The sequence below is a fragment of the Grammomys surdaster genome, unplaced genomic scaffold (genome assembly GCF_004785775.1).
Source record: "Grammomys surdaster isolate TR1022 unplaced genomic scaffold, NIH_TR_1.0 189453, whole genome shotgun sequence".
In the NCBI taxonomy this organism is placed as follows: Eukaryota; Metazoa; Chordata; class Mammalia; order Rodentia; family Muridae; genus Grammomys; species Grammomys surdaster.
The window spans coordinates 1-25,078 of NW_021623762.1; the positions used below are offsets into that span (position 1 = coordinate 1).

The following is a 25,078-nucleotide window of genomic DNA, read 5'->3' on the forward strand; positions in this document are numbered from 1 at the left end:
AGGTATTTTTATAGAACTATCAGTGACTCAGAACAAACTGGGGAAATGGCTATGAAAAAGACTAAGGATAAACACTTAGCTCTCTGGAACTGAAGTTTTGATTTTTAAAAAAGTGACACTTAGTAAGTTCAGATTCAAGAATGGTTCTGCACTACTCTCATTGATAATGGCAGATGTGAAGGGTTGTTGACATTATCCCTTGCTTTTATGATTCCCTCACTCTTCTACTTTGGCCCTTCCTCATGTGTACCAAAAGAAGGCCTAGTACACAGTACAGTCTGTATGTTTATGTGGGTTCATGTATGACTGATATATGTGGGGGCCAGAGGACAACTTCAAATGTCATTCCTCTGTCATATCTTTCTTGACACAAGGTCCCTTACTGGTATGAATACACCTAATAGGCTAGGCTGGCTATGCAATGAGACCTGGGACCTGCCTGTCTTTGCCTCCCCTGGGATAAGGTTCCAAGTATGCATCAGCATGCCGGGATTGCTGGAGACACACTTGCCCAGTGGATGCATGAGCTTGAACTAACTACATATAGATCACTTGTCCTGTTAAAGACAGACTTATCAGACTCTAAATCCTCACAGTCCTACTAAGCCATACTAATTCAGAGGGACTTCAGTAATTAGATAACTTTTAAGGTTCAAATTAGGATGAAAATATTGAATGTTTTTGAGCCCATTGGCTCAGTATTATTTTTTTTTATTAATATTGGGAGCACTTTCTTCTGAAGAATGCTTAATGATGATCAGTCAGTCTTTCCTCTGTCATAATGATGTTTTGGTTTTGTTTTTCACCTCTCCTCCCTTTTTTTTTTTTTAACGTATCAGTGGGATTCTGGCATTGGTTAGAGAAGATTTTTCTTGCCTCCCCTAGATCTGCTGTTTGATATCTGTTGCTTTCTGTCTGCCTTGTCCAGGATCCTATGGTAGCAAGTGCTGCATATAAATCTCTGTCTCACTTCAGTGCTGGAGAACACACCATTCTTCACCTGCCGGAAAAGGTAAGCACCTCTGCTGTTTTGCTGCTATCTCCTGCTTCTTTTATTCTGGATTATATGACTTTATCTCTGGTCATAGGAGTCTTTACCTGGTGAATGTATATATGTACCTCTAGGTGTCGCATCCATGCAGCACAACTTGCCCATCATTCATTTTAATCTGTGAGACTGTGAGGTCTTATGCTTCATAGGTGATGAGTTTGAGTCTCCTTGCAGCAGGTGAAAGGCAGTGTGGTGCAGAGTTATCCTAAGAGGCTGGAGCCATGACTTGTCTGGAAGTTCTGAGCTGCTCTTGGAACCGCTTTTCTGTCAAGTTTGAGTGCCATCCTGGACTTGAGTTTCAAGCATGGGCCCCCAGATGAATATTTTCCATCTCTTATGGTACTAAAGATCTTATATCTCACAAACAACAAATGCTATAAGGAAAAAAAAAACCTCCTTTTTAGTAAGGTGAAAAATGATTTATATGGCTTGAAGAAAGTGTTATTACTTGTTATGGCTCAGCAAAAATATGACATTATCTTTGCTTTTTAAATAAGTAATTTATTAATGCTGTTATTGTTCTTGCAGTGTTGGAGATGGAACTCTAACCTTGTATATGTTAGGCAGTTATGTTTACTTTAAATTAAACATAGATTCTAGTATCTGATAGACATAGCAGTATATTTCTTTAATCCCAGACCTCTTGAGATGCAAAGGTAGGTGGATCTATATGATTTCTATACTTGCCTGGTCTGCACGGCAAGTTTCAGGCTAGTCAAAGGCTACATATTAAGACCTTGTCTTCATAGAAATAAAGAAATATCTAGTACTTAGGTAATTTAACAAGTTAAGGAGTTCAAACTCTGATTTTGCTTTCATTGCCACTAAGTCCAAATAATACAGATGACAAATGAATGCCTTTATGGCTAAAGGTAATATTGTATTATATGAAGTTACATATATTACCCAGAAAGTACCTTGGAGATCAAACGTTGTGAATTCCTTGGCATCTTCAGGCAGAAAAACATGTTTGGCTTTTGTTCTGTGTTAAGTCTTTACAGAGATCAGAAGCCAGTATGATCTTGGCCAACTTAATGTTTACTGGATTGAATTAGAGCTACTGTGTAAGAGAAGCTGAGCATATACTCTTGTGAAGCCAAACCTTAAGCAAGGCAGGATTTCCTATACCATTGAGGACTCCCAATGCGGTCCTGACTGGCTAGCTTATCCTGCAGTGGTTATAAGTGGAAAGACTTAGCTAAGGTCTTTATAATGAAAACCAATGGGGCTTCAAACTTAGCTTTGGATAACTATCCATGTCTGCTTTTAAAATATGTAGCTGGGACTTGAGAGGTGTCTCACTGGTTGAGTAAGAGAGCTGACTGTTCCTCAGACAATCTATGCATAGTTCCTAGCATCCATATAGTGGCTCAAAACGATCTCTAACTCTAGTTCTAGGGGATCTGACACCCTCTGCTGGCCTCCATGGGCACTGCATGGTATGGTGCACAGACATAACATGCAGGCAAAACCATACGGGTACAATAAGAAAACTAATAGTACTATGAGTTTGGTATGATTCCTCCCACCAGCAGATTAGTAAAACACCTGCAGGAACATCTTTTATTATGTTTCCAGTAGATAGTTACTCATTTAAATCACAGCATAACAGTGACCTCTGATTTTTGCTGTTACTCCAGAAATAGCTCAGTGTTGGTAGTTGCTTTTATTAAGCAATTCTTAAACACTCTTTGCAACTTATCCTGTTAAAATATTGGCCTGTTTATCTTTTATGCCTTTAGGGTAATATTCACCATCTGATTGTGATTGTTAGAGATTATACTCCATTAAGTGGTATACAAAGTTCCCCTTTAGCTATTTTCTTAATTAAACTCTGTACCTTCTGATCCATACATACCTCAAACTGGCTCCTTTACCTCCTAATGTAACTAGTACTGATATACTTAGAGTCCATGCTTCAAATATGTTTTAACTTTAGTCATTAGACTGCAGAATGATAAAGGAGAGCCGTTAAGGCATATTCGTTTCTATGCATACTTTTCAGATTGAATACTAAAATCAGGTTCAATGTTAAAATCCTCTTCTCAGATAGGTCCTCTGCTTCAGAGTAGCAATAACTCACTCTGACTTACCCTTGTCAAGGTTGAGATGATGGAGCATAAGAGTCTCCCCCTCTCTGTCCCCAGTTTCTGTCACCAGGCTCCTATCCTCCTGTGTAGGCTCACAGCCTCCAGTGCTGAACCTTGCTGCCACAGCCTCCTCTTGCTGCTGCTCCTCCTCCCCTTCCTTGAGAATTTCATACATCTGCTATTGTTGAATAACTACTTACTGGATATTTGCTAGGTGTTAGACTCTGTCCTATGGGCTGAAGATGTTAAATGATTTTATGTGCTTTTTGAATTTGTAATAATATCATTGTTTATCTCAAAATAAAAATCTAGATTTGCTAAAAAAAATTTTGAGGACCTTTTCTTTTCAATGTTAAAAAATAGACAATTGTCCCCAGTCTTTGTTTGTATTCTTGTTCTTTCACTCTATTTACTATTTTACCCTCGTTTCTTTAGCATTCCTAGATGTAGGAATTCTTTTCCTCCTCCAAAAACCCCAACAACAGCAACAACAACAACAACACCCTACACAAATCAGCCAAGACAATATAGAATTGCTTTTCTGGAAAAATAATCAGTTGTGGATAAACTTTTAGATAGAAGACATTGATATTTTTCTTCCAACTTAGAGTCATTAAAAATATTAAGTCATTTTAAAATTAAACTTATAAGATCTTAAGATAGTCTTGTTGATTTCTGTGATTAATTTTAGAAGCGATAAAGAAGAACTCATTATGTATCCAGGGTTGGTATAGCTGTGGTGTTACTGCTTGGCTTTGATTTAAGTGAATGTCATTGCATTCATCAGAGGCTGTTTCTCTTTTTAACTAAATTTATGCAGATACTTGACACGTTCTACATTACCCTCCTCTGCTTTCGTACACACTTATATTTTCATAGGTTAGACAAATGGAAAGACACTTGGAAGGTTATCTGGGTAGTAATGCACAGTGAGGCATTTTGTAGGCTAAGTTTTCTCATATTCAATTTAAAGGAGATTTTAAAAGTAATTTGTCATTTTTTTTTTATTTGGCTTTGAGTTTTTTCAACAAAGCTTTTCTATACTTGGGAGGTCTTGTAGTTTTCTGTGTGTCTTCTAAGAATGTACTGAGCTTTCCCTGCATGTTTTAGCAGCTAATGTGTTGCGATTGCCCAAATTTTGTAACTTCAATAGATACTCTTACAAGTGAGTGCACTCACTCTGAGCCTATTAAGTTGTTACATTTAAACCAAGGGGAAAGATTGATGTTAGATAGTAGGAGGAAATAATTTCTTAGGACCTGAGCAGAGGCAGGAGAGATGGCTCAACAGTTAAGAGCACTTACTGCTCTTCCAGGGAGCCTAAAGTTCGACTTCCAGCACCTACATTAGCTGGCACTCACATCAGTGTGAAATTAGACTATTTAAAATAAATGGTTGGGTTTTCTTTATCCTTCAACCTTGGAACTTCCTGTAGTGGCTTTTAGAAATGTCAGTGGCCTGAATACTGTTACTCATTTCGAGTAATGCTACATGATGGAGCAGAAGGGGAGGACAGGAAACAGTACGTGCAAAATGATTGTATCCCTTCCCTGCCAAGCAGTTCTTTACCGCTCTTTGCCCAGCAGGTAAATCTCCTCACATGGATGGACAGCAGTGGTTTCTTTTTCTCCTCTGCTGCCACCCCATCTCCTTCCTCTTTACTTTCATTTTAAATAACTTTTTTGAGATGTAATTCACAAATCATAGGACTCAGCCATTTAACTCTGACAACTCAGCATGTCTAAAATGTATAAAGATTGTGTGAGAACAAAAGAGCCCATGTTGCGTAGGTGGTCATGTTTACTCTCTTCCTCTCCAAATTCTAAATAAACATTAATCTTCTTTTGATGTCTGTGAATTTGTCTTTTCTGGACCTTTCTTACCAGAATCATCCATAGTGTGGTCTCTTATGAATAACTTCTTTTACATAGACTTTTCAGGGCTTCTTTATATGTAGCATGTATCTCTATGTATCTTTGTACTTTTTCCTCTTTTTAAAAAACTTTGTTCATTTTCACTGCCCCAAGAAGTCCTCTCTCGAGTCCCTAATACATACTTTCATGTCTATTATTTTAAAGGAAGATTCACATGTGAGAGAAAACATATGGTCATGTTAATTTCACTTAATATGGTGATCTTTAATTTCATCCTCTTTCCTGCAAATGACATGACTTTACTCTCCTTATTAGTCGGATAATATGCTACAGGGTATAGATGGCACTTTGATTTTAACCAGTCAGCTGTTGCTGAGCAACTGGGCTGATTCTGTGACTTGGCTACTGTGAACAGGACCACAATAACATGAGTTTGCAGCTATCTTATAGCAGGCCACCTTTAGTTCCTTCAGGTACACACCCAGAAGTGGGATAGCTAGATTATATATAGGCTAGTCCTACTTTTAGTTTTTATTGGGGAGCTTGCATACTGACTTATACCCCCAGCAGTATATTAAGAGTTCTTTCCCCCTACATCATTGCTAGCATTTGGTATATTTTTAAATGTTTTATATTTGCTACTGTGATTGGAGTTGGACTCATCAAGTCATTTTAATATATGTCTGTATAATGACTAACAATGCTGCACACATTTGCATTTATTTATTGGCCACATGTGCTTGTTTATTTGAAAAGTGTCTGTTAATTTTTTCATTCTTTTTGTTTGGATTGTTTTTAATGTTAAAATTTTAAAATTCCTTGTATAGTCTGAGTATCAATCCTCATTGGGTACATAGAAGATGAAGGGTTTTTGCCAGTGCATATGCTGCCTGTCCACTCTGCCATTTGTTCTGAGAATCACTATAATATGATATGATCACCATTTATCATTCTCAGGGCTGAAGGAGTCCTATTCAAAAGGTTATTGATGGTGCTGGAGAGAAGGCTCAGCAGATAAGAGCACTGGCTGCTCTAGCAAAGGACCCAGGTTCAATGCCTAGCACCCATAAAATAGTTCACAACCATTTATAGCTCTAGTTCCGGGAGGATCTGGTGTTTTCTTCTGATCTCTGCAGACATCTCTCATGCAAGTGGTACACTCATACATGCAAGCAGAATACCCATGCAAATAAAAACAGTGCTTTGCCTGTAATCCAGACTTGGGAAGCAGCAAAAGGAGAAGCGGGAACTCAATCTCAGGCTCAGCTACATAGCAAGTTGGAGGCTAGCCTGAGCTATATGAGACTCTCTTTAAAAAGAGATCCTTTACCTCCCAAGGCAAAAGGGCTGTTGCCTGTGCCTATCCCTTTAAGTATTCCCCTACATTAGTTTCAGCCTCTCGATTCTTACGTTAAGGTTTTTAATCAGTTTTGTGTTGATTATTTTATTGTAAATAGTGAGCCAGAAATAATGGTCTAGTTTCAGTGTTCTTTGTGGATATGCAAATCCTCTTTTTTTGTTGTTGTTATTGTTGAGGAGACTTTTCTCTAATACATGTTTTTAGCCATTCTATTGAAACTAGGTATATTTAGTTATATATATTAGTTATATGTTCTGTTATTTTTCATTGGTTCTTTTTTTGTGTGTCAATATTAAGCTATGTTTGTTTTTATGGTCCTATAGTATAATTTATAATAATTTCCCCTCCATTCCTCTTCTGTCCTCAAGATTACTTTGGCTTATTGGGATTTCTTGTCCTTGAATATGAATTTTAGGATTATTATTTTCTCTTTCGGTGAAGAATGTGATTAGACTTTTGATGAGGATTTCCCAGAATCTCTATTCCTTTTGGTAACGTGGCTGTTTTGAAAAATATTAATTTTAATGATCTGTAAACATTGGATGTCTTTCCATCTTCTTTAATGCTTTATATATCTTTACTTCTTTGGTTAGATTATTCCTAGGTATCTTGCTTAGGAAATGGGTACTGTGAATGACATTGTTTTCCTGGTTTATTTCTCATTATATTTGTCATTTAAAAAACTATTGCATTCTTTTTATATTGCTAGTTTTCTAAAAATATGCCAGATTTAAGATGTTTTTCTGGTGGAATCTTTAGGTTTTTAAAACATAGTATTGTGTATAAATGTGAATAATTTATTTCTTCTTCTCCTGCTATGTTCCTTTTCCGTCTTTCTCTTGTCTTATTGATTTGGCTATGGTTTCAAGTACTAGATTGAATGATAGCAGATATTATAGAGAACCTTGTCTTCTTCCCAGTTCGAGAAAAAATGCTTTTGTTTTTCCTTATTCAATATAAAGTTGACTGTAATTTTCTGTCTATAACTTTCATTGTCTTGAGGCATTCTGTCTCTTATTTCTGCAGGGTGGGAGTTTTGAATGATGGGGTATTTAATTTTGTGAAAAATTTTCTACATGTAGTAATTATCGGATTTTTTTTCTTGGGATTTTTTTATGTGCTATATTTTTACAAATTTTCAGAAAATTTATTTGTCTTAGCTTACATGTATAAACGTTTTGCTTGCACATATGTGCACCACATGCGTGCTTGTTGGGTGGATTCCCTGGAAATGGGGTTACAGATGGATGTGAGCCACTGGATGTGTTTTGGGGATCAAATCTGGGTCTTCCAGGGCAACAGGTGATCTCCAGCCCCTGTTTACTATATTTTTATGTGTTGAATTATTTTTTATGTGAACAGAATGTTTTGAACCACCCTGTATTCCTGTGAACCCAGCTTGGTCATAGAGTTTCGTTATAATGTTTAATCCCTTTGGTGTATTGAATTAGATTGCAGGTGTTTTATAGATGTGTTTTACATTTATGGTTACCAAGGAAATTGGCTTATTATTGTTTTTCTTGTTTTCTTATCTGGTTTTGGTATCAATTTAATGCTATCTTCATATCATGAGTTTGCAAACAGTCTTTTTCTGTTTTGTGGAGTAGTTTAAGAAGTATTGGTGCTATTTAAAAGAAAATGAATCACTCCAGTCCTGGAGGTTCCTTTGTTGGGAGATTCCTTTTTTAAATTCATCGTACAGCCTGATTGCAGCCCTTCTCCCTCCTCTCCTCACACCCTACCCCCATTCTTCCATGCCCTTATCCTTAGACACCCCACACCATGGGTACCAACTCACCCTGGAACATCAAATCACAGCTGGACTAGAAGCATCCTTTACCACTGAAGCCAGGCAGGGCAGTCTAACTAGGGGAAAGGGAGCCAAAGGCGTGTAACAGTGTCAGAGACAGCCCCAGCTCCAATTGGTAAGGGACCTACATGAAGACCAAGCTATACATTTGCTACAAATGTGTTGGGGGGTCTAGGTCCAGCCCACACATGCTCTTTGGTTGATGGTTCAGTCTCTATGAGCCCTCATGGGCCCAAGATAGTTGACTCTGTAGGTCTTCTTGTGGTGTACTTGACTCCTCCAGCTCCCTTAATCCTTTCACCCACTCTTCCACAGGACTCTTATAACTCCACCTATTGTTCAGTGCATCTGTTTCCAACAGCTGCTGGATGAAGGCTCTCAGAAGACAGTTAGGCTGTCTGCAAGCATAACAGAGTATCATTAATAGTATCAGGGGTTGACTCTCTGTTGGGAGATTCTTTATTGAGGCGTCAATCTCATTTTTTCGTCTTCTTTAGTTAATTTCTGTATATGATATGTATGTAGAAATTTATGTATTTCTTCCACATTCTTCAATTTATTAGAATTTTTTTTCAAAGCTTTCTCTGGGTTTCAGTGGTATCTATTGCTTTCCCTCTGCGTCTCCTAGTTTCTTCTTTCTGTCTCTTCTGATTTGCTTGGTGACATCTTTGTCAATGCTATTTATCCTTTCAGAGGGCCAATTCTTTTTTCATCAATTCTTTAAATTCTCAGTGTTATTTCTGTTATTTCATCAAATTCATTTTTGATCATTGTTTTTCATGCATTTATTTATCAGGTATATCTGGAAGAGAAGGGCACATGTTTGTTGGCACATGTGTAGATATCACAGGACAAGTCAGTTTTTTCTTTCACTTTATGGGTCTCAGGGATCAAACTCAGGTCTTTGTAGCCTTAACCCACTGAGCCACCCCTTGATCCCCTTTATCATTTCTTTTCTCTTTAACATTTTATTTTATTGCTTTTCATGATTGAGTTATGTTCTATTGCATGGATTTACTTCAGTCTGCTTATTAATTCATAAGCTGATGAATATTTGAGTGCCCTTATATTTGGGAGCTATAACGAATAATGCTTCTTGAACATTTGTATATAAATCTTTGTATGAGCATAGCCTTTTGTCTATTTTTGTTATATACGTAGGATTAGAATTCCTGGGCTTTATGGAAATCATTTTACTGGTTTCCCAGACATTCTTGATGCTTAAAACCAAGAAGCACGTCAGAGTGACAGCGAGCTAGCTCTCTTATTCATCTAATTTTCAGGAATCAGGAGGCTCTAATACTGATTAGAATTTCAAAGACAGTTCTCAATCATAGTAGACTTAGAAAATTGCAACTATAAGCCAGAGACACTTGGGAAACCCTGCCTGACAGAACTAAAGGCTCTGTTTGTGCCAGGGTATCTCTGATAATGTAGTATCGTAAACTAATGTTCTCATACCCTGTCTGCAGTCTGCCCAATTGTTATTTCTGAAGTGTGGCTGGCTTAGTCCTCTTAGAGCTAAGTTCTCAGTGTTGAATCTAAATGATGTCTTGTCTTGAGTACTCAGGAGGTTAAGTTGCTTCAAGTAGTGGAGATAACTCTCCTTATGGCTGAGCGGCTTCAGTGGAGTCAGATTATTATACATAAGAGGAGCATTTGCTGTCTGTTTTCTTTTATCCTTCTGAAGACTCCTGACTCAGTGCAGTTGCTAATGAAATGGTGCTTTGGGGACCCATGAAGAAGGCAGTCTGCAGGAATTGTTAATTATTTCTAAAAATAACTCCCGGAGACAGGCAAATGGTAACGACTAGGTTCTGGCACTTTATGGTTATAGCAACCACTTTTCTGTATTTTGATTCCATACCCTAATGGTTAATTATCTCTGCATGGACATTATGATGGTGTGTCACTGAAAGTATTAAAATTTTAATTAATTGCCTTACCATTATGTTATAGAAAATATGATAGTGCTAATCTTACATTCTTATTTTGGTTCACACAAAGCGAAGTAATCACAAAGCAACTGAAAAAAACTTCAAAATGCAAATTAAGCACGGTAAAGCAAAGCTACTCATTACTGATTTTAGTGTTCTTTTCTGTAGCAACATTGCTAAGTCCAAAGAATGTCAAGTAAAGCATTTGTCATGTCACAATCTTGTCACTAGAAGATTTGAAACTTTATCTTAGAGATATAGTTGGAATAACAATTTTTAAAAATTTAAATTTAATATTTGTGTGCATGCATGTATGTGTGTGATACATGTGCATGCAGCCATGGAGGCCAGAAGAATATGTTGGAATGCTAAAAGCTAGAGTTATAAACAGTGGTGAGCTGCCCAGCATGGGGCTGGGATCTAAACTCAGAGCCTCTGGAAGGAAAACAATTGCTCTTTTCTCCTGAGCCATCTCTCTAGCCTCTAAAATCGCAAATTAAAGTAAAAGTCATATAAATAAAATATTTAACTATAAACCACAATAGTTGAACACATTGAATATGTCAGTGTTGTCATCTTTCTTTACTGGGTGATGTTTTATTCGTTTTCTATAACAATTCCTTATGCTGACTTATGGTGATGTTCTTATTGTATTGCTGTAAGTTCATTAAATGGAACCAAGATCATACCAAATAAAATGAATTTACCATTCAGTCAGTTTGAGACACGAGTGTGTGAGGGAAGACTGAGGCAGAGTCGCTCTGTGGCTGTCCTAGAATTCACTATGTAGACTAGACTGGCCTTGAACACGCAGAGATCCATCTGCCTTTGTCTCCCAAGTGCTGGGATTAAAGTTGGGCACCACCACACCTGCTGTTACATGAAGGTATTTTTAAAATTTTATTTAAATTGTTTTTTGATATTGAAGAGTGATTATGTCTAAGACAATTTTTAAATCTTAACATAGAGTCAACCAAGAATACATGTTACACGTCTTGTTTTCATTTTCTCTGACATATCATTACTTATTTCAGATAAGGCCCGAAATGCCTGTTCCTGATGAGCTGGATGAAGAGGAATCTGTGGACCTTTCCATTCCTGGTTCTTGCTATCTCAGACTGTTGCCCATCACTGCGCCTTCGGTTTTACCAGGTGACTCCTATTTGACAACCACAGGCCTGGAATTTTCCAGTGGGTTTGCCTGTCTGGTAGATTGTGGGAGCTTTTTGTTTGTTGTTTGGTGTGCACATGCTGTCATTTACTCTCATATAGATACTTTCTAGCTGAAATGCTAAGTGTACCTGTGCGTTCTAGAGAGACAGTCTTAGGTAATACGGTGTTCTAACCATCATAAAACCATTAGACGACAGGAACATTTAGCTGAATATAATTGTTCTCAATGAGAACTAGAATTCATTTCAAAAGCTGGTTACTGTATAAAACAGATTTACAGTGGAACTTCAAGCCACTGCTTTAATTAATGCCTCTTTGTTAAAAGCTGGTGAAAAACATCAACTTTTGAGATATTTACTTGTGGTTTCATCATTATAAATTTATTTTCTTTTTTAAATTAAATTTATTTATTTATTTATTCTCTTATAACCCAATATCAGCCTTTCCTCTCCTCCAAGTACCCCTTCTTTCCCCTTTCGAGGAGAAGACCTCCTGTGAGTGTTAACTCCCTCCCAGCCCTCCCCAGCACATCATGTTGCTGCCGAGGACTAGGCAGATCCTCTCCCACTGAGGCCAGTCAAGGCTGTCCATTTAGGGGGTGGGATTCAGGGGCAGTCCCTGCTCCCAGTTGTTTGGGGGAACCTTCATGAAGACTAACCTGCTCATCTGTTACATATGTTCAGGGGCCCTAGCGCTTTGGTGATTCAGTCTCTGGGGGCACCCAAGGGTTAGGTGACTGTCTTCCTGTGGAGACCCAATCCTTTGGGGATCCTCAGTCTTTCTCTCAGCTATTCCATAAGATGATTCAAGATCCATCTGTTGTTTTGTAGAGTCTCTGCATCTCTTCCCTTTGACTGTTGGGTGAAGTGAGCCTCTCAGGGACAGTTATGCCAGACTCTTGTCTGTTCTTTCTTTTACATATTTTATTTTGTTATTTTATATGTTTGGGTGTTTTGCTTGCATGTATCTCTGTGTGCCATGGGGATGGCTGGTGCCTCTGGGAGGTATTACAGACAATTATGAGCTGCCACATGGGTGCAGGGAATAGAACTCAGGTCCTCTTCAAGAACAAGAACTCTTACCTGCTGAGGCATCTCTCCAGACCAATTTGTTCTTTCTATAAAGTATATGAATCACAAGTTTGAGAGCTATAAATTAATGGCTCTATTATTTGTATATTATACAAAAGTAGATTAATTAATTTGAACAATGGATCAAGATGTGTTCACTGACACACACAGGTGGGGTGTGCTGATGAGGCAGAAGCAGAAGGTCATGGGCTAGACCAGGGTTAGACTTTAGACAGACATGTTGGATTTGAGGCTTACCTGGTCTATGCGTTGAGTTCCAGGCCATCCTGGGCTACATGGTGAGCCCATGTCGTCGTCGTCGTCGTCCTCTTCTTCTCCTTCTCCTTCTCCTCCTCCTTCTTCTTCTTCTCCTTCTAAATAATTTTAAGGATCAAATTATGTGCTCATTGGTTTTGATATAAAGTGTATTAGACTGTTAGTCTTTAAGAGGCATGCTGTGCATGTGTGAGGTGTTCACACATAGAAAACTTTCACGGCCTCTATTTAAGTCTTACCTAAGAAACAGTAGGTGATTACAGCCGAGATATGGACTATGGGCCGCGATTAAAGTTTTATATTATTTAAAATTTATCTCCTGGTTATTAAAAAATTTCTTAAAAATTCCATAGATGATCCATTGTGATAACTGAGATATGGGTTATGGGCTGTGATTAAAACTTTATATTATTTAAAATTCATCTTCTGGTTATTAAACATTCCTTAAAATTTCCATAGATAATCCTTGAGGATTGGAAGCTCTTCAGTGTTAGCTAATATTTTGCTTTTTTTTGTTCAAATTCTGCCTTGAACATGTATACATGCAAACACTTAAGGTTTGAAAATCTGGTTCAATAAAAGAAATGTTGTTATAGCTTCTCAACATAGTCATTGTTATATGTGATTATAGTAATTTGTAATGTTAATATCTTTTTTTCCCCTTGATTTCAAGACAAGTAGAGATTCCCTGGAAATTTAGCCCAGTGTGTATCTTTTATTTGTAGACAGAACTCCTGTCTGTCCCTGACTCTTTCCTTCCTTCCTTCCTTCCTTCCTTCCTTCCTTCCTTCCTTCCTTCCTTCCTTCCTTTCTTTCTTTCTTTCTTTCTTTCAATGGTTATTTTATTTATTTACATTTTAAATGTTATCCTCCTTCTCATCCCCCTTACCCCTGCCTCTATGAGGTTGCTCCCCCACTCACCTATCCACTCCTGCCTCACTGCTCTGGCATTATCCTATGCTGCGGCATCAAGCCTCCACAGGACTAAGGGCCTCCCATTGATAACAGATAAGGCCATCCTCTGCCACATAGGAGTCCCTCCATGTGGTTGGTGGTTTAGTCCCTGGGAGCTCTTGTAGGGGGAGGGGAGTGTCTTGTTAGTTGATATTCTTGTTCTTCCTATGGAGCTTCAAACCCTTTCAGCTCCTTCAGTCCTTCCCCAGCTCCTCCACTGGAGTCGGACAAATTGAACAATGAAGCATAGCCAAAGATACCATGATTTCATTTCTTCTTTTTACAAGCCTTAAAGACCCCTTCACTGTTACTTTCTTCTCCATACTTCCTATCTCATAGTTCCCAGGGAGCCTTTAGTCTCTCCAGGGTTAATTGCCAGCAGGAGTAGGAAACTGCTTTGATGTACAAATTCCCCCAGTATACTGAAACAGCCATGGCCAATAGCTCTCTTGGGGTTTTAAAATGACTTTATGTCCTTTGCTGATTTCTGCAGCCTTCTGGCCAGAGGGAGGGCATGACTGCCTAGGGAAGAGGAAAAGGTTGCTACTAAGATCTTTGAGGATTGGTACCTCTGTGCTAGTGTTTGTACTCGATGGCCACAGCACTCTACTGTTGTTTTGTTGTTGTTTGTTTGTTTGTTTGTTTTGATTTGTTTTTGGAAACCTGGCTATTGGAGTAAAGTTGGGTTTGTAGGTATAACTATGTCTGGCAAACCATCACCAAAGACAGTTTTACATTGTTCTGTGCTCACTTTTTCTGATTAATGGAGCAAGGACAAACAGCAAGGACATAGATTGCAGCCATGGGAACAGAGACTAGGAGGATACTGGATGGATGATGTATGGTAGTCACTAGTTACTGATGGTGGTAAAGTCATTGCTCTGAAAAGGGGAACATAGCCTGCCTCTCATGTGAATCGTTTCCTCCTCCTCCCACTCCCCTCCCCCCTCTCTCCCCCTCCCTTTCCCCTCCCTCCTCCTGCTCCTGCTCCTCCTCCTGCTCCTCCTCCTCCTCCTCCTCCTCCTCCTCCTCCTCTTCTTCTTCTTCTTCTTCTTCTTCTTCTTCTCCTTCTTCTCCTCGTTCCTCTTCTTTTTCCTCTTCCTCCTCCTTCTCCTCTTTCTTCTCCTTCTTCTTTCTTTTCTTCTTAACTATTCCTTTTCTTAAACTATTTTTTTTATTTTACCTGTGTTGGTGCTTTGCCTAGATGTATATAAGTACATTGTGTCTGTGTGCACCTGGTACCCATGGAGGACAGAAGAAGGTATCAAATTTCCTGGGACTGGAGTTACATATAGTTGTGAGCTGACATGTGGGTGCTGGGAATTGAACTCTGGTCTTCTACAAAAGTAGTATGTATTCTTAACCATGAAGCCATCTCTCCAGCCCCCAGTACTGGCCTTTTAAAATTCTAGCTTAAAATTGCTTGTACTATAGTCTTGTTTGGATTTCTCCAGATACTCTGAGTTTGTGAACTTTTAGACTTAGATTTTTATTTTTTCATTTCACATAGTATGTTTAAGATCCTTATCTTTAGTTCCCTATGCTAACTTTATTTTTTTCAGTTGTTGGATGGTATTCCATTAGATATAACTGCAATGTTAACATGCTCACCTTGTTGTGTATAGATTTTCATCTTTTTAAATTCTTACTTGGTTGTATTTAAGGAATAGGCCAAGGCCAAGGCTGCAGAGAGCAGGAAGAATGCTGGTTACTGGCTCAATTGCTTGGGAAAGATGGTGTTCTCTGTAGTGGTTCCATTCAGGGGCATGCATCTTATCCTTACCTCACAGCTGCAAGAGGGAGTTGAGAGGCTTTTATTGACCACAGAGCTAGATAAGTATACAGCTTTCTGTTGCTAGAACAGTGTACTTGCAAGTATATCTTCTCTTTTGACATATGTGCTTGTCCCCTTTGTCAGAACACAGTTCTTCCTGACGAAGCATGAAATCATTCTCTCTTACCTAAGCTCCCCTGTCTTCACAATCACATAACTCACACATTTCAAAAAGTCTGTGCTCAGACTGAGCTTGGAGCAGTCATACCTGAACCACATCGTTCAGGAATTGGAATAGTCTGTGATTACATAGCATTCATTTGTTTAAATGTTATAGTCATGAAGGTCATTACAAAAAGGGCTTCATGCTCAATGGAATCATTGAAGAAAGTTTAATAAAGTGGTTCTTTATAATTGTGTTTGCAAAGTTTATGGAAATTCATTAGACATAATGAATCATCAGAGAATAACTAAGGTCTTCTGGCCTGTGTAGGGAGGGTAAAAGACATGTGTGTCACAAATAGAGCTGCCTAAGGGGAGACAGCCTTCTGAATAAGGGTGTAGGTAACCTGTAGTAACCTGTTGGACAGTGTCTATGAAATAAGTTCCCCAACTTCACCATGTTTTCACTCTTTGATCTCCTGCCAATGCCTTTCATTGGTTGACACAATGAGCAATCTTTTGATGCATTTCTTAAAGCTTAGTTCTGGAGGCTACAGAACAGTGTTGAGAATGGTAGAGGGTAAGTGTGGAGGAGTCATTAGAAACTGTCCCCAACAGATGTTCCCAGTACTGTGTGTGTGTGTGTGTGTTGTATGTGCATGATTATGTATGTGTGTCAATAGACCAGAGGTTAATACTTTGTGTATATGTTCATGTGTACATATGTGCATGCATGTGTATAGACTAGCAGTTGATAACGTATGTGTGTTATATGTATGTCTATGTATGTACATGCATGTATATAGACCAGAGTTGACATTGTGTGTCTGTTTTATGTGTGCCTGCCTATGTATTTGTGTGCATGTGTATAGACTAGAGATTGACATTGTGTGTGTATGAGTGTGTGTGTGCATATTGTATGTGCATGTCTATGCATGTGTGTACATGTGTATAGGCCAGAGATTGACATTGTGTGTGTGTGATGTATGCACATGTCTATATATGTGTGTGTATGTGTATACACCAGAGATTGACATTGCTTGTCTTCTTCAATTGCTCTCTTCCTGACTTTTTGAGGCAGAATTCTTTGCTTGTATCTCGGCCTTGCCATTTAGGTAGACTGTCTGGTAAGCAATTTGCTGGCATCTTCTGTCTCTGACTCCCTAGTGATGGAGTGGCCATGTGTGTGCTGTCTCACTTGCCTTCTTATATAGGTGTTGGGGATCACATTTATGTTCTCCTGCCCTACCAAGTACTTTGCCAGCTGAGCCATGTCCCCAGACCCTCTCTTTACTTTGTATGGGTAAGTTTGGTTGCATCCAGGAGATTATATAGAAAGATAAAAGGACACTTAATTATTGTGCCAGTGAGCACTTATTTTTAAATCGTGGTCATTTAAAGGAGATCTCGAGATGAAAATATTCCTAGTCAAATTTGGATGTGGCTGGGTGGACCCTTGTTTTTCTCTTCCTACTGGAGGAACGTTCAGTAGTTTTCCTTTTTTGTTTTTCCCACTGTGATTAGTTTAGCTTTCATGCTTTGTTTTTATTTCTGTATTGAGCATCCTCTAGTGGTCCTTGAGGAAATGACACTCAAATATGAACCCACTCTCTTACCATTGTTTTTTGACATCCTGTCTTCTGACTCTACGTTTTTATGTTGTTTTGTAGTAGTTTGTACAATGTCAAATAGCAAAGTGAGCTTCATTAGCATAGCTTCCTTTGTACACAAATGAAGTAAGGAATGAGTTTTACAGTTTTTAATACTTGTGATAACATTGCTACAGAATGGGCTTGGTTCTAACAGATCTCCCTAAAAACATCCAAAGGACAAGAGGAATCATTCCATGAAAAGCTAGAAGCAATGTGTTTCAGGTAGACAGCCAGGAAGCTCGTGTTCCTCTAGAGCACATCAAGAGTATATTTTTGAAGAACAGAAGGGGCTATTTAGGCTATCTGGGACATGGCAGAAATGAGGCCAGAGGGATAATCGTGATGATTCCTTATTTGGGGTCAGAGGCTGTATAGTTTTTGTTTTGGTTTGTATGTGCATTGAAAGCTATTGGATGGTATTAAGAAAGTAAAGGGCAACTTCAGCTTCTGGCTAGAGGATGCCTCAAGGGTGATCATGAGGAAGAAGAGACTAAAGATGCAGCTTTTATGTTAGTATATTTGAGGAAGGGTAAAGATAATAACTAGGCAAGATTTCTTGAGAATCGTTGTAAAAGAAGGACTCTGGAGGTGGAGCCACAAGAACTCACCAATAGATGACATATAAGAAATGAAGAAGTAAGAATGAATCCCAAGAACTAAGAAGGAAAACTAAGAATTCCTGAACGGTGTGACACTTTGTTTGGGAACATTGATGGAAGAGATGCTACTCAGTGGTTGACTTTTCACTTGGTGAAGTTCAACCTGAAACAGCTGAATGCCTGGCATGCCGGATAAGAAGGAACGCACCTCTTCTGGAGTATCTCATTTATTTGGGTTTTGAACTCCTCTTATTTTCTTCTAGCTTTGGAAGAATTCTTTACATCTCTTGTGAGACAAGAGATGGTGAATATGCCCCGTGGGATATATCACTCTGCATTGAAAGGAGGCATCCGCTCAGACCAAGGGAAGACTGTAGCAGGAATCCCCAACTTTATATTGAAGACGTATGAAACAAACAAGCAACCAGGACTGAAACCTGGCCTGGCAGGTAAGAATACTGTACTATAGTGAAGTGCAGGTTTCTAGCGTCCTGTCTTGTAATTCCATGTATAATTGTCATAGGTTACATGGTAGGACATTGCTAGTCTGATGCTCACATTTACACAGAGTTGGAAAAGTTACAACAAACAACTGAATTGAAAAGGAATTCAAAAAATGTAGAAGCAAAGACAAATAGATAGCTTCAAATTCCAAAATGGGAAGACTATTTTAGACTGTTTTCCCCACTTGGAGCATATTCACTATTCTAACTATGGACTTGATTGGCAGCTGGCTCAGGTAGAGGTCAGGTCTTGTTGGAGAAAAGAACAACCAGTGGTTAACACATATATGGAAAAAGTTTTAATATTCTTAGTTGTCAGGGAAATGTAAATCATGACTCCATTGAGATTCCAGGTCAGCCCAGTCAGAAGAGCCATTACAAGAAAAGAAACAAGAAATGAGGATAAAGACATAGAGAACAAGGGATATTCATACACTATTGTTGAAACTGTAAATTAGTTTAGCCACTGTGGAAGTCAGTATAGATGTTTCCCAGAAGGTGAGAACTAGAACTATCACATGATCCCATGTACCACTTGTTGGTTTTACAAAAAGTAATCAAAGTTAGAATGTAATATAGTATACTTGCACTTTTACATTTATTAAGACATGGTTCACAGATCAGCCTGTGTCCATCAACAGATAAATTAACATCACCTCTACAACTACCACCAGTAATAATAATGGGAATAATAATAAATCATAGTTTATAAACATCAATATTTTATTCCTCCATGAAGATGAAAAAAATCATGTCATTTGCAGGAAAACTGTATATCATTATACGGAGCAACATAAGTCAGATTAAGAAGGATATACTGCATGTCTGCAATCTAGATTTTAAAAATAGGACATGAAAGTTGAAGACTATTTAGGTAGAGGAAGGGTACGAAGAGGAGGCAGGAGCTAAGAGGTGATGGCATTAATATGATCAAAATACATGATGTACATGCACAGAAGTGACACAGTGGAGTAAATTATTTTATGCAGTGAATATACCAATAAAGATACTTTATTAGATACCATATAAAGATACCATACAATAGTTTGTAGGATGTAGCTACAATGGTTTTCTGTGACTTCTTGTTTGTGTATGTGTGTGTACATAAGTATAAGCAAGTGATATATGTGTGTGAAAATACACTGTGTGTGTGTCTGTGTGTGTGTGTCTGTGTGTGTGTGTCTGTGGAAGACAATGGAGAACATAGTATACATTTATATATTACTTTCCACCTAATTCCTTTGAGACAGAGTTTCTCTCTGAACTTGGATCTGTGCTAGTAGCTAGCAAGCCCCAGGCTTTCTTATGTTTCCATCTCCACAGTGTTAAAGTTACATGTATACTAATGGTCATGATTGTGTGTGTGTGTGTGTGTGTGCGTGTGTGTGTGTATGTGTGTGTGTGTGTATGTGCATGTGTTAGAATCCAAATTCATGTTCTCTTGCTTTTACCCACTGAGCTACCACAGTTGTTTTTAGAGGGAAATTGTCTTACTTTGCTTTCTGTTGCTGTGATAAAAGCTGTGGCCAAAAGCAAACTTGGGGAGGGAAGGTTTATTTAACTTTACAGTCTATAGTCTATGACCAAGAGAAATTAGAGCAGGAACTCAGGACAGGAACCAGGAGGCAGGAACTGAGGCAGAGACCAGCTATGGTACTGTATGCTGGCTTGCTTCCTGGGGCTTAACCATTGTGGTTTCTATTTAGACCCAAGACTACCAGCCTAGGGGTAGCACTGCCCACAGTGGGCTGAGCTCTCCCACATTGATCATTAATATTAGAAAATACCCTACAGACTTGGCTACTGGTGAATCTCAGTAGAGCTATCTCTTTACAAATAATTCTAGCTTGTATCAATGTAAAAAAAATTGTCAGGACAATTTCCTTGTCAGAAACAAGGAAAGGAAATCAAACTTCTGTTTAAAAGAGCTTAGGAAAGAATAGCAATCAAGAAAAGATCATAAAAATCTGACCAAAGACATAAAGATGCTCATAAAGTGAAGATTTAATGAAATCAATAGATACAGGAAGCTGACAGGGCCCGTATGAGGAAGAAGAAAGGAAATGTTACTGTAGACCATACACTGTTCTCAAAGAGAAGCTCTACAAAGAACTTTTAATCAGTAATCTTCAAAATTTAGGTGAATTATAGAAGTCCTTAAAATATAAAACTGATAGGAGAAATACGTTATATAAACAATTTGATATTTACTCAGGAAATTCATTCTTTAACCTAATAGGCATTCTACAAGTGGCTTCTTGACTAAATTTATGCAGACTATAGCAAGAACACAGAAAAAAAGAATTATTCTTCAATGGACCAGCATAATATTAATACCAGAACTTGATCATGAGTTTACAAGACAGGAAACTTATGCACCACCCTTTCCCAGTGAGCACAGTTGGAAAGATAGGGTGGGAGGGAGGCTGACTTAAGCAATACTTATAAAGGATAAGACAAAAATAATTTAATGTTTCAAAGCCAATATAATTCATTATGTTAATTTAAAAGGCTGTTCAGTCTTTAAGTAGATTCACATGTGTAGGAAAAAAATCTGAAAAATTTAGCACAACTTCATCATGCCCAAAAGACTCTTATTAAAAATTATGTGTAGATGGAAACTTTTTTTCTGATAAGGAACAACCAGCAACCACCAACACATACTTATAGGTAATCCTGAAATACTGACAGCCTTGCTTTCTGATAGTGAAAAAAAAAAAAAAAGAATGCTATTTTCACCATTCTTACTCAGCATTGTACCAGAAGCCATGGCTAGTGAAGTCAGCTGAGGAGAAGAAATTAAAGCTGCAAGGATTAAAGAAACAAAACATTCATTACTTGCAGATGACATCATTATATTCATAGACAATCCAAAATAGTCCACGGTTAAATATTAGGATTAATAGTTGAATTCCTTTCAGTAGCTTGCTGCATATAGACCGACATAAAAATGCATATATAAAATCAGTTGTATATTTTACATACTATAATGAATAAGTAATGAAATTTAAAACCTATAATAACATCATATATATTAAGAATCTAAAACAAATCAATAACCTGTATTTTATCAACTACCGAAATAATATTGAAGAAACAATAAATGTAGTGTTGTATGATGATGTTTATGGGCTAGAAGGCTGCATATTGTAAAAATTAAGTTAAAAATTAATATATAGATTTAAGTAAATCATAATCAGTCCAATACATTTTTGACAGTTGACATTCTTATTCCAAAAACTATGTGGAAATACAAAAACTCAAAATTAAACCAAGGCAGTCTTGAAGAACATCAGCAGCAATGTAGGAGGACATGCATTATCAGATGTTGAAAACTATTACAAACTCACAATAATTGGTAATTAAGTGCTAGTGCAATGGTACACAGGCTGAGCAAAAGAATACAGTGTGAAACATGCACACATGGTCACTGTGTCACTGATTTGTAGCAGTGATGTGGAGAAAAGCCATGATCTCTATCATGAAAAGCTCTAATGTGTTTATTTGTATTTAATGCATGTCTGTCTGTGCTGTGTGGTCCATGTATGCACACATGTCGGAATGCACATGTATGCCCTTACACATGGGGGGTGTGTTTGCCTTGGTCCTCTACCTTATTATCTGAATGTGTGCCTCTCTCTGGACCAGCACACAAGTTGGCCCAGGGAACTACCTGTCTCTGACTGCCCAGTGCATGGGTTCCAAACATGTGTCACCACACCTTGCTTTTATGTCGGTACTAGATACCGAGTTCATGTTCTCACATTTGTGTGGCAAGCATACTACTGACTAAACCATCATCCCACATCTAAAAGCTCTAATTTTAAAAAAAAGACAAATATACTGGAGATATTTATGATGTAGATATATGATAAAGGACACCTGAGAATGTGAAGTAATGAAAATTTTTTAATAGCAATACTACAGATTTCCTGAGTTGACACTTAGTCCATCATCCCTTGTTTTCTGCATTAACCATTGCTTGCTGCAGTAGGAAGTTCCTCCAATGAAAGATGGGCTCTGCACAATCAGTGGGTGCAGCATGAGTAGTTAGAAGGCACGTTGACAACAGGACCATTTAGCAAAACTAGTACTAAGTTTCTCCCTTGGGTCTGTGACCTTCCCAACCATGCTCTTGAACAAACTGTTGATGACAGCTAAGTGTCTCAGGGAGGATGGGTCATTTTCTTCAGTGGTGTAGCCACGGATAAGTTGCCCTTGCTCCAGGAATAAGCTCCTACCTCCACAGGAGCAAAGAACTGTAATTAAACTCATTGGATCACATACAAAAGGGAAGCAGGAAAGTAGGAGGGGCTTCATGGTTGTTGGGAAGGAGGTTCCTGTAGGAGATGGAGAAGAGAGGGGCACCAGGTGGAAATGACTAAACCCACAGTGCGAAAGGATTAAAAGAGGTATTCAAATGTCCGATGAGCATGTAAGAAGATAGTCAACTTTAACATCAAGAAAAACCTGGGTTGAAACTAACATTTCATACCAGTGGAATGGATAAAACATGGAAAATACCAAGTACAGTTGCTCCTATGTTCCCATGGATTTTTACACCTGAGGATCCAACCAACCTCAGATCAAACATATTTTTATTTATAGTTGTTGTGAACATAAGCAGACCTTTTCTTGTAATTAGTCCCCAAACAATGCAGTGCAGCAACTGTTTATGCCACATCTCATATCTGCATTGTGTTCTTTATAAATAATATAGAGGTCATAAGAAATGCAGGAGGAAGTGGATTGGATTATATGCAAATTCTATGTCATTTTATATAAGGGACTTGAATATTCATAGATTTTGCTAAGCATGGGGGTTTTGGAACGATCCCGCATGGACACCATGCAAAGGCTGTCGGCGCAGTAACTAGGACAGCTGTTGCGAATATAAGTTCTGATATTTTTAAAATTGATTGTGAACAAATTCCTACATTTGGGATTTTATTTTTACAGACTTTGAACCTGATTTGTGCTACCAGAGACATAAGTCCACAGCAGCACTGTTTGCCCAGTGTTTAACTCAGGAGCTATTTGATGCCTGCTTTCAGTAAAATGAATACACAAATGTTGCATATTCGTATGAAGGAATATGATGAGGGAATGAGTAAACTCCAACGCCAGTAAGAGCAAGATGATTCTCAAAACAAGGAGGGTGGGCGAAGGCAGTGAGATGTGGAGGCATCTTCCTACTCTAACTCCATTCATGAAAAGAACCGTGATAGGCAAAGGGGCTGCTAGAAGTGGTGCTGCCAGCCGAGTTGGATGCATGACAGGAAGGTGTGCCCAAAGGCTTCTGAGATGCACATAATGACTTGCTTTTTGATCTGGGTTCTGCTTAGACATGTATAAAACAGTTTACTGAGCTTTGTTTATAGAGTGTGCACTTTTCTCTGTCAGTACTAAGAATACATGTTGGAAATATATTCATCTGTATATGTTGCCATCTTGGTCCTTGAATGTGTCTTTTTGTTGGCTCAGAATTAACCAAATTTCCACAAGTTACCTGGGGTTACCATAAATTAATTTACTGGCTTCCTTGGCTTTTGATTGACTTGGAACCTACCTGGTGCTGGGAGTTCATTGAGAACCACAGTTACAAAAGCAGGGAAAAGAGGCCCAACCAAAACTTGGCTGATGCAGGTGTGAGCTCAGCTTGTTTATGTGTGGGCGTGGACTAAGGGCCTTATGTTATCAGGAGTTGACATTATATGTGCACATACTTTTATTTAATGAAACTTAGACAAAGTTTAATAGATAGTACCAATGGTTTGTAAAATGTGAAATAAATACAAATTATAATTTTTCTTTTTTTGTAGATATTTATACTGATAAATGTTAATTATAAATGACTTGTAAATAAATTATATTTTAAATGTTAATTTTTATGTCCAATTTTTTTCCCTTCTTTGGATACCAATATTCAAAAATAGTAATTTGCTCAATAATTTATATTTTCATTGTTATGGTCTTCATCCAAATTGGCTGAGTGTGGATTACTGAGAATATAATTTCTAGTTTTCTCTCATTGAGAATGCTCATTCTGAATTTCTTTCTTTTGAAAGGTGGCATGCTGTTTTGCTATGATGTTGCCATGTATCAGAGCAAAGATGGCAAGCCACTGAATCGGTTAATGGCCAGTAGAGGGCGAAACTTCAAGCAGACAACACTGGCCCTCCTCCATGAAGTAGGTGCTGTTCTACACCCCATCAGCTCTTTGTGTTTCAGAGTTCCTCCCTTCCCTTTATGTATATGAACATTGAGTTTGTTTGGAATAGTTTTTTGCTTTGCCACAATTAGTATAAGTTGCTTTTTTTTTTTTTTTTTTTTTTGGTTTTTCGAGACAGGGTTTCTCTGTATAGCCCTGGCTGTCCTGGAACTCACTCTGTAGACCAGGCTGGCCTCAAACTCAGAAATCTGCCTGCCTCTGCCTCCCAAGTGTTGGGATTAATGGCGTGCACCACTACTGCCCGGCTCTAGGTTGCTTTTAATGGCTTCCAAAATAGCTGGCCAAATAGGATACTCAGTCCTGTGTTTCTACAATAGAGAGTTGATAATTCCCCATTGCCCAGCAGTGTTATTAGGGTGTAGCCTCTAAAGATTTTACTTGTTTACTTATGTTAGCAATGTTTAGCATACATCGTTTAGATTGAATTTCAACTTATGTAAAGAAAAAGCACTTCTTTATTTCTCTTAAAAACTTGGTGTGTGTGTGTGTGTGAGTGAACGAGAGAGAGAGAGAGAGAGAGAGAGAGAGAGAGAGAGAGAGAGAGAGAGAGAGAGAGAGAGA

General features: G+C 38.2%; 1 protein-coding gene across 1 annotated transcript; it reads left to right on the forward strand.

The window, feature by feature from the left end:
• Nucleotides 1-928: 928 nt before the first annotated feature.
• On the forward strand, nt 929-24,475 carry LOC114615901 (focadhesin-like; the record flags this gene model as incomplete). Its single annotated transcript, XM_028761497.1, has 4 exons — nt 929-1,012; nt 11,157-11,274; nt 18,046-18,231; nt 24,354-24,475. Coding segments are annotated over 4 exons (510 nt in total), but the record flags the coding sequence as incomplete, so codon positions are not given.
• Between the last annotated feature and the right edge of the window lie 603 nt (nt 24,476-25,078).